This window comes from Nematolebias whitei, chromosome 3 (genome assembly GCF_014905685.2).
Source record: "Nematolebias whitei isolate Nwh7 chromosome 3, NemWhi1, whole genome shotgun sequence".
Classification (NCBI taxonomy): Eukaryota; Metazoa; Chordata; class Actinopteri; order Cyprinodontiformes; family Rivulidae; genus Nematolebias; species Nematolebias whitei.
Window position 1 is genome coordinate 23,216,722 of NC_056500.1, and position 10,496 is coordinate 23,227,217.

The 10,496-nt window shown below is 42.0% G+C and overlaps 1 protein-coding gene across 1 annotated transcript in view; it reads right to left on the reverse strand.

Moving 5' to 3' along the window:
• shdb (Src homology 2 domain containing transforming protein D, b) overlaps positions 1–10,496 on the reverse strand; it is a 29,675-nt gene that overhangs the window by 1,866 nt on the left and 17,313 nt on the right. The window contains exons 5-7 of the mRNA XM_037674681.1: positions 7,364–7,441; positions 6,520–6,694; positions 5,675–5,797 (exon numbers count right to left, since the gene is read on the reverse strand). Coding sequence (XP_037530609.1) covers positions 5,675–5,797; positions 6,520–6,694; positions 7,364–7,441 — 376 coding nt within the window. The remainder of the gene's footprint in view (positions 1–5,674; positions 5,798–6,519; positions 6,695–7,363; positions 7,442–10,496) is intronic.

Genomic DNA, 10,496 nt, shown 5'->3' on the forward strand with positions numbered 1-10,496 from the left:
GGGATGATGGCTTGTTAAAGTTTATGTTTTCTCTTTCCTGTGTCCCTGGTTTGTGTTCGGTTTCAGAAAGTGTTGCAGAGGTCCAAGGAGAGGGCAAAAGCTGTGGATTTTTTTGCATTTATATGTGTGTGTATGTGTGTGTGTGTGTGGGGGGGGGGTGGGGTTGTTCACAGTATGCACAAGTTTGTGTAAATGTCAGGTTTACTTTGGCTCTTTTTTTTTTTGACCAAGGTGTACATTGAGGATGGGTTAGGTTTAGGGTTAGGTATGTAGGCCTGCTCATGTTAGGGTCAGGGTCAGGGTCAGGGTCAGGGTACAGAAATAAATGGAAAGATGAATGGACGTCACTGCAAAGTCCGCGTAAAGATAGCAAAACATTCTCTGTGTGTGTGTGTTGTTCTTCTATGTTTTAAGTTCTAAATTTAAAAAAGCCCACTGGGTTGCACTCTGCATGAAATGTACTTTATTAAGTTGATTTGGTTTCAAACTATGCTCAGACTTTAAATAGTACATTTAGCTGTAATAAATAAGACACGCCTCAAAATCTGATCTCGATCTTTCACTGAAAGGATGGCCCTCCATCTATGAGACTATTTGTTTCTCCACATCACAGTTTTAGTTACAGTTTGTAATCATATCGCACATTTGTTGTTTGTCTCTTTTACTGCAAAAATAAACGTAACTTCAGTTTTTAATAGGTCTTTGTTTGAGCTAATTATTTTGAAGTTTAATAAAAAATGCTGCTTATATATACTTTTTTTTAACATTTTCATGTTAGTTAAATGTAAATGAAATATAAAAAATGTTCAAATGCTAATGCTCAAAATGAACAATTATTGTCACTTGTTTCACTAAAACTCAAAGACTGAATTGCATTTTTTGACATTTTGATGTTACAATCACAAATAATGAGCATTAAAAGTAAGATGTTCAAGCCATGAATCACCATTTAATCCAGTATTTTGCACTCTTTTACATGATATATAGATATGAATTGTTTGTCTTGCATATGTTTATTTGTTTGTGCTGTGTTATTCATTTTTATAAGAATTGAACAACCTGGGCTAAATGCTAATAAAATGTATCTGGAGATATTAATAGGTAAATTAAAACTCAAATAAACACTGAAATCATGTGTGTTGCTGTTGTTGGAGTAACCTTCAGCTGTTCCAACTGTTGTTTTCAATCCTGTGTAATCTTACTGTTCACTTGGAGAGACTTTGAACATCCAAGGACAGATAACATCAATGACACACAGCGATAGCACTTGTAGTTTATACTTTTCTCCAAAGGTTACGCTGACAGACGAAACCTCCCTAAAGGCTCTACTGCTGCTACCAATCGTAGGAATAAAAAAAACTTTAGTTACACTTTTTCCCTGTTTTACTTGATTCAAACTATTTTTTTGGTTTAACCAAGGTTATATCAACCAGGAGAATATATATTATTGTCTCTAAATTACATTAACTGCTCTACTTGTTATATAAAATTTAACAGATGGGAGTAGCTCATTTGTCCAAAATGTTTTAGTGCCATATGAGCCGATCTATGTAAATTCTTTAATTACATATGCACACTAGCTTCAAGAAAGCTTTTAAAGAATTTAAGCAAACAATATGTAATTAATTTGTTGGTCTACATTGCTGTTAAAGATGGCGTCTGTGCACCAGAGAGAGGAAAGGACACAGTTTGAAACATCCGAGCAATAAAATACTCTCAAAGTTTTGTAGACAGCACAGGAGTCAGAAGAACTGGAAAAATCCATCAGATAATACGAACGATCAACTTTTTATGACCTCATGGGCTCAGCAGGTTTTGCTTTCACATAGCCAAATGTGTAAATAAGCTTAAATAAAAAGAATAAACACACCTATCTATCAATTTTATTTTTTCGGATTAAAAAAAATCTTCACTTTTTATTTATAAATCACTCTCTGACTCCAGGTTTACTTGTGGTTCCTAGAGTTTCCAAAAGTTGAATGGAAGGCAGAGCTTTCAGTCATCAGGCTCCTCTCCTGTGGAACCAACTTCCACTTTCCGTCCGTGAAGCTGACACATTGACTACTTTTAAGATTAGCTGTAAGTCTTTCCTTTTTGATAAATCCTATAGTTAGTCTCCTTGGGTTTCCTGAGCTGTCTCTTAATTATGCTGCTATAGGCTTAGACTGTTGCAGGACCAACTGACCACATGTCCTCACTCTGCTGCTGTCTTTACTTTACCCGTTTGTATTTGTCATGTGTTTTTTGTCTTTCCTCCAATAGAAAGTACACCTGGACCTGTCATTCTATGTTTTTCTGTTTCTCCTTCCTGTTCTCTCAAACCCCAGCTGGTAGAAGCAGATGGCTGCTCGTCCCGAGCCTGGTGCTGGAGGTTTCCTCCTGTTAAAAGGGAGTTTTTTCTTTCTGCTCTTACCAATGTACTTGCTCAGGATGGGAGACTGTGACTGAGACTCGATCGTAATTGTGTTTTTTTTATGTGTGTGAATGTTTCTGTGCCCTGAGACAACGTCTGTTGTTACTTGATGCTATATAAAGAAAGAGAATTGAATTGAACCGAAATAATTCATGACACAGACCATGGGTGACTAAAATGTTGCATAGTGCAAGAATTTTGCGTTTTGTTTACAGGGCATGCATTACAAAGAGTGCCATGTATGACACTTTTATAACCATCAGAACAAAAAAAATATATATATATATATATATATATTAGGCAAATCCCAAGCTAACATCCAAAATGAGTGTATGAGGAATGCTGGTAATGATCAATGAACAACACATCAAAGCCCCCAAATCTCAGCTGTATATCTATGACCAGTTTTATTATTACTCCTAAACGCACATGTTAAGCTGCGGCTCACTTTAAAATTGTCTGATGACCTTTAAAAGAATGCAACGTTAACAAGTTTTCTTGATACATTCCCTACTTTAAACCCATTATCTCCCAGTTGGGAACACGGTCCCAGCACTGACCTTGTTACTTGGACATGTGTGTGTTTATGCGTGTCAGAAGCACTTTTCTCATATACATGAATACAGCATGAGCTTGTTTACATGTCAGCACAACACCGGCTCCACTCCACTTCTTTCTCACTCCCCCTTCTTCCCCACCTAATTCCTTTCTTGGGTGTCCTACAGAAGGTAATTCATATTCATTAGTGATTATGTGAAGGATGATATGTGCGCTGAAGTGTGCTCTACCTGCCTGATTACCACTTAGAGGGCCCGCTGGGGCTAAGGAGGAGGGCCACAGAGGGAGAGGCCAAGGATGGTGAGAGGACAGACTGATGATGGGAGATTGGTGCGAGGCCAGCACAATGGATCATGATTGTAATTGCAAGGGAGAGATTTGACCAGATACGCAGTATTGTGCCCTACATGAGCATCAGGAGAGGAACGAGGGTGACAGTAATCTAAAGTGAAGGTGATGGTAGAGAGTAGATGGGAGAGAGAAGAGCGACAGACAGCTGGAGAGGTGTGGGGGAATACAATATGAGATGAGCAGCTCAGGCCCTTAGACACGCATGCACATGCACACACACACACACACACACACACACACACACACACACACTCAAGATGTTCAACAGTTTTTCTTTAAAGTTTGATTTCAAGAAGACAGACTTTCCTTGGAATAGTCTTGAGTGATACTTCTTTAGGGTTTCTGTAGGTCTTTCTAAAATTCTCATAGGAGTTTGGCTGATTTTTTTCGCCAATTTACAGTTTGCATTTGGCCATTATATCACCTGCTGCCAAGAAAAGCAGATGATCACGTAAATGCCATTGTGTGGATGTGCCCATTTGTCTGTTTGTAAAATATCTCATGAACCACTGGACAGATTATAATGAAGTTAAATTAATTGGACGTACATCTACAACAGAATGAACTCTATTTAGGATGGCTGCCACAGCTATTGGACTTTAGCAAACACAAAAATGGTGATAACTTAGTCAGCTTGACTGATAATGAGACAAAATCTGGAGTGGTAGTTGCTGAGTCATCATTAATATACTCCTGTTGTAACAGATCACCCGTGATCTTTGATTTTTTTTTGGCATGCAAGGCAGCAGACAACACACATGCTTTAAATATAATGTATATTTTTTACTTTTAGACAAGTTATTGAGAAAGGTAGCCTTATTTATATAAGAGACTAGACAAGAGAATCATACAGGCATCAAACGTCTTCTAAACTCAATGAATGAGTCAGTACTGTGTCAACACATCAACTTGTTGCCCTCTTTCCATAATGTTGTTTCTAAGGCAAATTATAACATGCGCAATGCAACAATTTGTGTGATTTTGCTGTTCATGTACGTGACAACAGCAGTTGTGCACTCTGACACCAAAATATTTGAATTCGGGTTTCAGGGGAGGCACAATTGGTAGAGCTGCCGCCTCTCAGCATGAAGGTTGCTAGACCAAATCCCGACACGGGGCCATTCTGGGTGGAGATTTCATGTTCTGTCCTCCCACAGACAAAAAACATGCATGTTAGACTGATTTGGTAACTAAATTGTCCCTAGGTAAGTGTGAGAGAGTGAATGGTTGTTTGTCTCCATGTGTCCCTGTGATGGACTGAAGACCTGTCCAGGGTGTCCCCCGCCTCTCTCACAGTGACTGCTGGATATGGGCACCAGTGACTCCCGTGACTCAGAAAAGGAGGAAGCGGGTAAAGATCATGAATGGATGGATGGATGGATTCAGAGTGGAGGTTTGTGGAAATGCCCAGCATTGGTATGAAATTGCATGTGCATACTACGGATAGCTGAAGTCAATCATTTTTATGCTCTTGCGCGAGTAAACAGCAGAAACAATAGCCAACGACAGATTGCTGCTCATTCTTTTTATACGTATCAGCACTTCTGACAAAGAACATATGTGCTTCACCATATCTTTGATCAGCAGGGACACATCTCACATTCTACAAATACTGAACAGGCCTGTATCTGTTTTCACACATGAGACTGAAGTGTCTGCACGCACACAAGTGCTGTTGAAATACAACATTTAGTAGATTATCAATGGAAGGATCCATTTCTCAGATCCTGTGGCAGGTCTTTGCTATGTTTTAAGACATGACCTTCTAACACTGATCATCTGCTGGAGCTTTATTTTAGATGCACATATACAGCAGCAGTGGCTGAGTGGTTAGAGCAGTCATCCTCCAGTGGGAGAGTTGGGGGTTCAACTGAACCAGCAGTCACATGTTGAAGTGTCCCTGGGCAAGACACTGAACCCCTCATTGCCTCCGATGTGTGTCCCATCAGTTTATGAACGTGACCTAAAGCTCTGATTATTTTTTACAGATTCAGATCAGCTTTGTAGAGATCTAGTAGAGTGCTGTATGAATGAGTAAATGAGGGCAAAGACTGTGTTGAAAAGTGCTTTGAGTATCTTGATTAGATAGAAAGGTGCTTTATAAGTACAGTCCATTTACCATTTACAATATGCTGTCTTGGTCAGGTACAAGGACTGGACTGAAATTGAATGAAAAAGCAAACAAGGTAAAAATAAAAAAAAATCAACCTTGAAAGACTTTTAGAAAGTCTAGAGAAGGATTGACCAAGAAAACAGGTTACATGAAAGTTGGCCTTCTTGGTAGAAAAATATGAACAAATTCAAAGTTATTCCAAACTTTTCCTGAGTGACTTAGGTGTGTATGTGTCTTACCGTAGAGACAAGGTGTAGTCGGAGCGGTTAGTCTGACTGTTCCTCACCAGGTAGCTACACTCTTTACACAGTGTTAGCAGAGACTCTGCCTCTGAACGGGACAGTGAACCGTGGTACCAACTGCTGGAGCAAACACAACAAGAGTAAAATATGGCACAAGTGGAACCACAATCTGGAAACACAACACATATTTCTACTTCTTTTATTGAAGCAACCTAAAAACTCAAAACAGGTTCAGAAACAACCATAAGGGAGTAGCAGAGCATAATTGGTTCCCTTAAACATGCACTTCTGTGTACAACACTGTGAGCTTCATTTGAATTTACATCTGTGTTTAAAATGTGTCGTGGGGATGAGTTTCATTACCAGAATAGCCCTTTATATGAGGCAAAGACAGACCATAAATTACACCAATGATGTTTGAAATTAAGACCAAAGTAAATGTGTGCCTTGAAAGCTTTAACTTAATTAGTTATCACTCTAACCTTGTGCAACTCTGCTCGGCTGAAACACATAACAGCTTCATTTGAATATGTTCAAGCCCATAATAGATCAAAGCAGAGCAATAAAACTATACAGCTGAGTCCACCCTCACTTATTCATGACCACTTTTCTACAGAGATGTGATAACTGTGCATATGTAAGCAATTCAAAAACATTTAAAGCCCACTATAATCACATTTGCATGCATAAATAGTTGTAAACCCACAATTAGTTTGATTAAATTAAACATTTTAAGTCTGAAAAATGCCACAGCCAAAATAATTGGTTTATTCCAGCAAATCAAAGAGCAGTCTATTATCAGATGCTGGAACTGGTGATGCTGGGTTTCCATGAATACATACACCTGCTTCTCCAAAGGCAGAGTGGCGTCCACTCTCTCTCCCATCATCGTCGGGCTTTCGAGCGGCGTTCGAAATTTCATTCCCCCTCCTGCTAGTGGGCTGGACCTGGGCCCAGGAGGACGCAACCGCTCTGTGGGCGATGACGAGCGATCCCACTCTGCTCCGTCAAACTGCACTGTTGGCAAGCATGGACAGAAAAAGTGAGTCATGTTATTTACACAGCAATATAACCAAAAGGGATTAAACTTCTCAGTCAGACCTTGGGTAAACATCAGATATTTGACTATTGTGAAAACAAAGAAACAGTTGGGGAGGGGGGATTACTCAGAGATGGGTCACAGCAGGGTCAGCAGGTCAGGGGTCTGACAACAATATCGTCTTTACAATTGTTGTCATCAAATGAGCCTGTTATAGAGCAGACAGACAAGAATATGCTATTTTTGCTTGTATTTGGTTTCATGTATTTCTGGCCCATAGATACTTTGTTTTCCATTAGTACATATTGAAGTATTTTTCATCATATTTTTAACCAACATGTTCAAAACTTTAAGCTTTAATAAAATATTAGCACTGTAAGTATTTTTAAATAAATACATTCATCATCATAACAGGGAGTTACAAAATATATGGTTAAAAAAAAAGTTTTAACCCCAACTCATATTCAACAAGTGCTAAACGTAGGAATAGATGAAGGTGCTGCAGCTGGAGGTGGGGGTGGAGGGTCGGGGTTATAGCAGATGTCAAACAACAGGGTTGCTGCGGTCTGGACAACTGCGTGTGTTTGGGCTGTTAATGGAAGGCAATAATGGCGGAGGGGTGCAGAGTGTTCAGGGTGAGAGGTCACCTTGCTCTCTGACGGGGGGCTGCTCTTCCAGCTGACCCACTGGGGAAGGCCAGGGCAACTTCGACAACTCCCTCATTTCTAATAAGAGCACAGGGGAGCAGAGAGGAGGCGAGGCACACACACACACACACAAAAAAAAAACAGAAAGGGAACAGCAGATGGGCTTTTACTGCGTTAAACCAAATCGAAGTAGGTGAGAGAAGAGGTGACGATGGAGTAGTGAGACTTTCGCTGGAGGGGGAGGAGGACTTTTTAATGTAAGGTGCATCGAGCAAGACGAGTGAAAGAGGGAAGAGATGGAAGCAAAGGAAGCTCCGTTGCAAGTGGAAGTATAGTTTGTGTGGAGATGACATGCATGCGGTGTCAGGAAATGTAGTTAACTATGCCTCCTGTCACGAGCAGAGGCATCTAAATCCTGTCCTCTTGCTCCTATTGCAAATAACAGTTTTAATATTTTAGACTCAGTGTTTACAGTCTTAAATCATGTGCTATCAAACAAAAAAGAGCAGTAAAGAATATAAAGGAAGAAGTCAAAGACTGGATTATTTATAGTAATCTGAACTTTACACCTTAAGGAACTGTCTCTCTGCAGAAGATGCAACAAAAACAACGTTTGATGTAATGCCACCCACAAAACAGCATGATGGAAGAAATGAAATGAGCAGGAGCATAAACAATACTCTCTTCAATGTCCTACCTGCAGTTGGAAAGTAACAAAAGGTGCACAGGGAGGCAGAACTGAAAATAGCTCATTATGTACTCGAACAGTGGCATATTATGTATTGGTGCCAGTATCACAATGTAAATTCGGCTCCTGTTCTCCACAAAACTGGATTACAAAACAAATAAAAGGAAAAGGAGGGTGACATCCTAATGAGCCGACAAATCCAAAGACCCCCCAGGCCGGCGACATCAAAGGCCATTTGAATGGGCGTTTGGAGAAGGACCTAGTCCATACATACATGCTTCTCCCCATTTCCTGGTTAATTATTGAGCAGGCAGACGCACTCTGCCACTTTCTCTGGCTCTCTGTGAATTATTGATGCATGGTGCAGTACAATGGCCCCATCTGGAGCAAGCTGCACCTCCGCCGATGCCAGGATTAAAGTGTGGCCTGGCACTGCTCAATGGGAGACACGCACACAAACACAGGTCCAGCAACACGTGTGTCCAAAGTCCTCCAGAGACGCCCTCGCCACCCCCTTATAAAGCACCATTGACTAGCTGCTGCCTGTCAGCGCACCTCCGCAACACATTTCACACCTCCAATTTTCAAGCACAACAGCGCAAGAGGTTGAGAGAGATTTTAATGAGAAGGACCTAAATGTAGAGTTACAGGAAGGAAGAATGGTTGAGGAGAAGAGACAGCCTAGACATTTTATTGCCAATTAAAGCTGTGCTCAGCCATCAGTTAGATAAGCTCCAAATATCGTTTCATTTTCAAATCATGATTCATTCCCACTACCGTCTGTGTGGAAGTTTTACTGATTTCCACAACTTTTTGTCCAAGATTGTTTATATTAGAATTTTACTTTTTCTTGACAATTTGCTTTAAATGAATTGGAGCAACTTTGAGACTGACTTCTGTGGCAGAATAGAAAATTTAAACAATGCAATTGTGTTTTTAGTTTTGCCGTTGTCCGTTGTCTTGATAAACATGCAATGACTTGGAACATGGCAAACTCGTTGAAAGTTGTGTCATCTGCAAAACAAGATGTACTTGGAAGGACAATGACATTTGTAGAAAGTATGAATATTAATGTTTCAAGAACTAAGCTTTCTATCTGATACCAAGTTGGCTTGACTGGACATAATTGTAAGGATGTTAGTTTTCTGTGGCCCGGTTTGTCTGTTTCCCTCGTGCTCCCTCATTAGTTCCATTGTTGCCACCTGTGTCTCGTCCCAGCTGTTTGTCATCATGTCTCGTCTTCTCCAAGTATTTAAGCAGTCCATTTCTGTCTTGTCCTTTGTCGGGTCGTCTTCGTTGGGTGTGCTTCCTTGAGTCTCCTGAGTCTCTCCTTCTCTTCCTGGTTCCTCATGTCTCCTGAGTTCCCCGTGCCTCCCTCCTTGTTTATGTAAGTTTTGCTGCCCCGTCAGCTTATTTATTTTGTACTTTTCATTTATCATTAAAGACTTATTTTTGTATATCTGCCGAGTTGAGTCCCTGTTCTGCACTCTGGGTTCGCTCCGACCCCAAATCCTAACAGTACGACCCGACCAGAACAGAACCCAGCGGGCAGGGTTCTCACTCGGCAAACACTCACCCATTTTTCTTTTTTCCCTCCTCGTGCCTGATGGACGAGCTCCTCTCCGTCTCCGTCCATCCACCGTCCCGCCACCGCCGTCGCGGTGGACGGTTCCGGAGGCAGTCTGCGGCGGCCGGTCCGGTCGCTGCCGAGCAGAACTTCAGAGCTGGTTCCGGTGTTTTCGTGGGAGCGGGGTTCGCCGCCTCACCTCCCAGGTTTCCGGTGGGGGCGAGGTCCAGCGTCCCGCGGGAGCTCCGGTCCACTCCTGCTCGGTTCGGTAAGTCCGGTCCGGTTGACGTTACAGGGGCGGGTTCCGTCGCCTCACCTTCCAGGTTCCTGGTGGGGGCGGAATCCGGCCTCTCACCGTCACGCCGCACGGCAGCTGTTCGACCCAGCCTGGCCGTACCTCCGGAGAGTTTTCTTTGTGACTCCGTGGGGGCGTGTCCCGCCGCCTCACCTCCCAGGTTTCCGGTGGGGGCGGCACCCGTCACCACACCCACTCACACTGACCTTCCTTTTTTTTCCCCTGAGGATATTTCTAATATTAATCAGACTATTCTCAAACTGTTTAGTTCTGCAAAAAGAAACCCATCCTCCTTTGATTTAGTTTTGACCCAGATGAAGGATTTTTTACTTTCTGTCCCAGGCCTTTCTTTACTCCCAGAATATGATTTTTTGTTAACAGAAATAGAGACTCTAAAGACTCCTTTTTCAGCCATTCCTGAGGGGGTCCCGGCTGACGCTCCTCATCTCTCCTACTCCGAGGGGGTCCCGGCTGACGCTCCTCATCTCTCCTACTCCGAGGGGGTTCCGGCTGACGCTCCTCATCTCTCCTACCCTGAGGGGTCGGCGCTCTCCACATCTCCAGAGGGGTCGGCGCTCTCCAC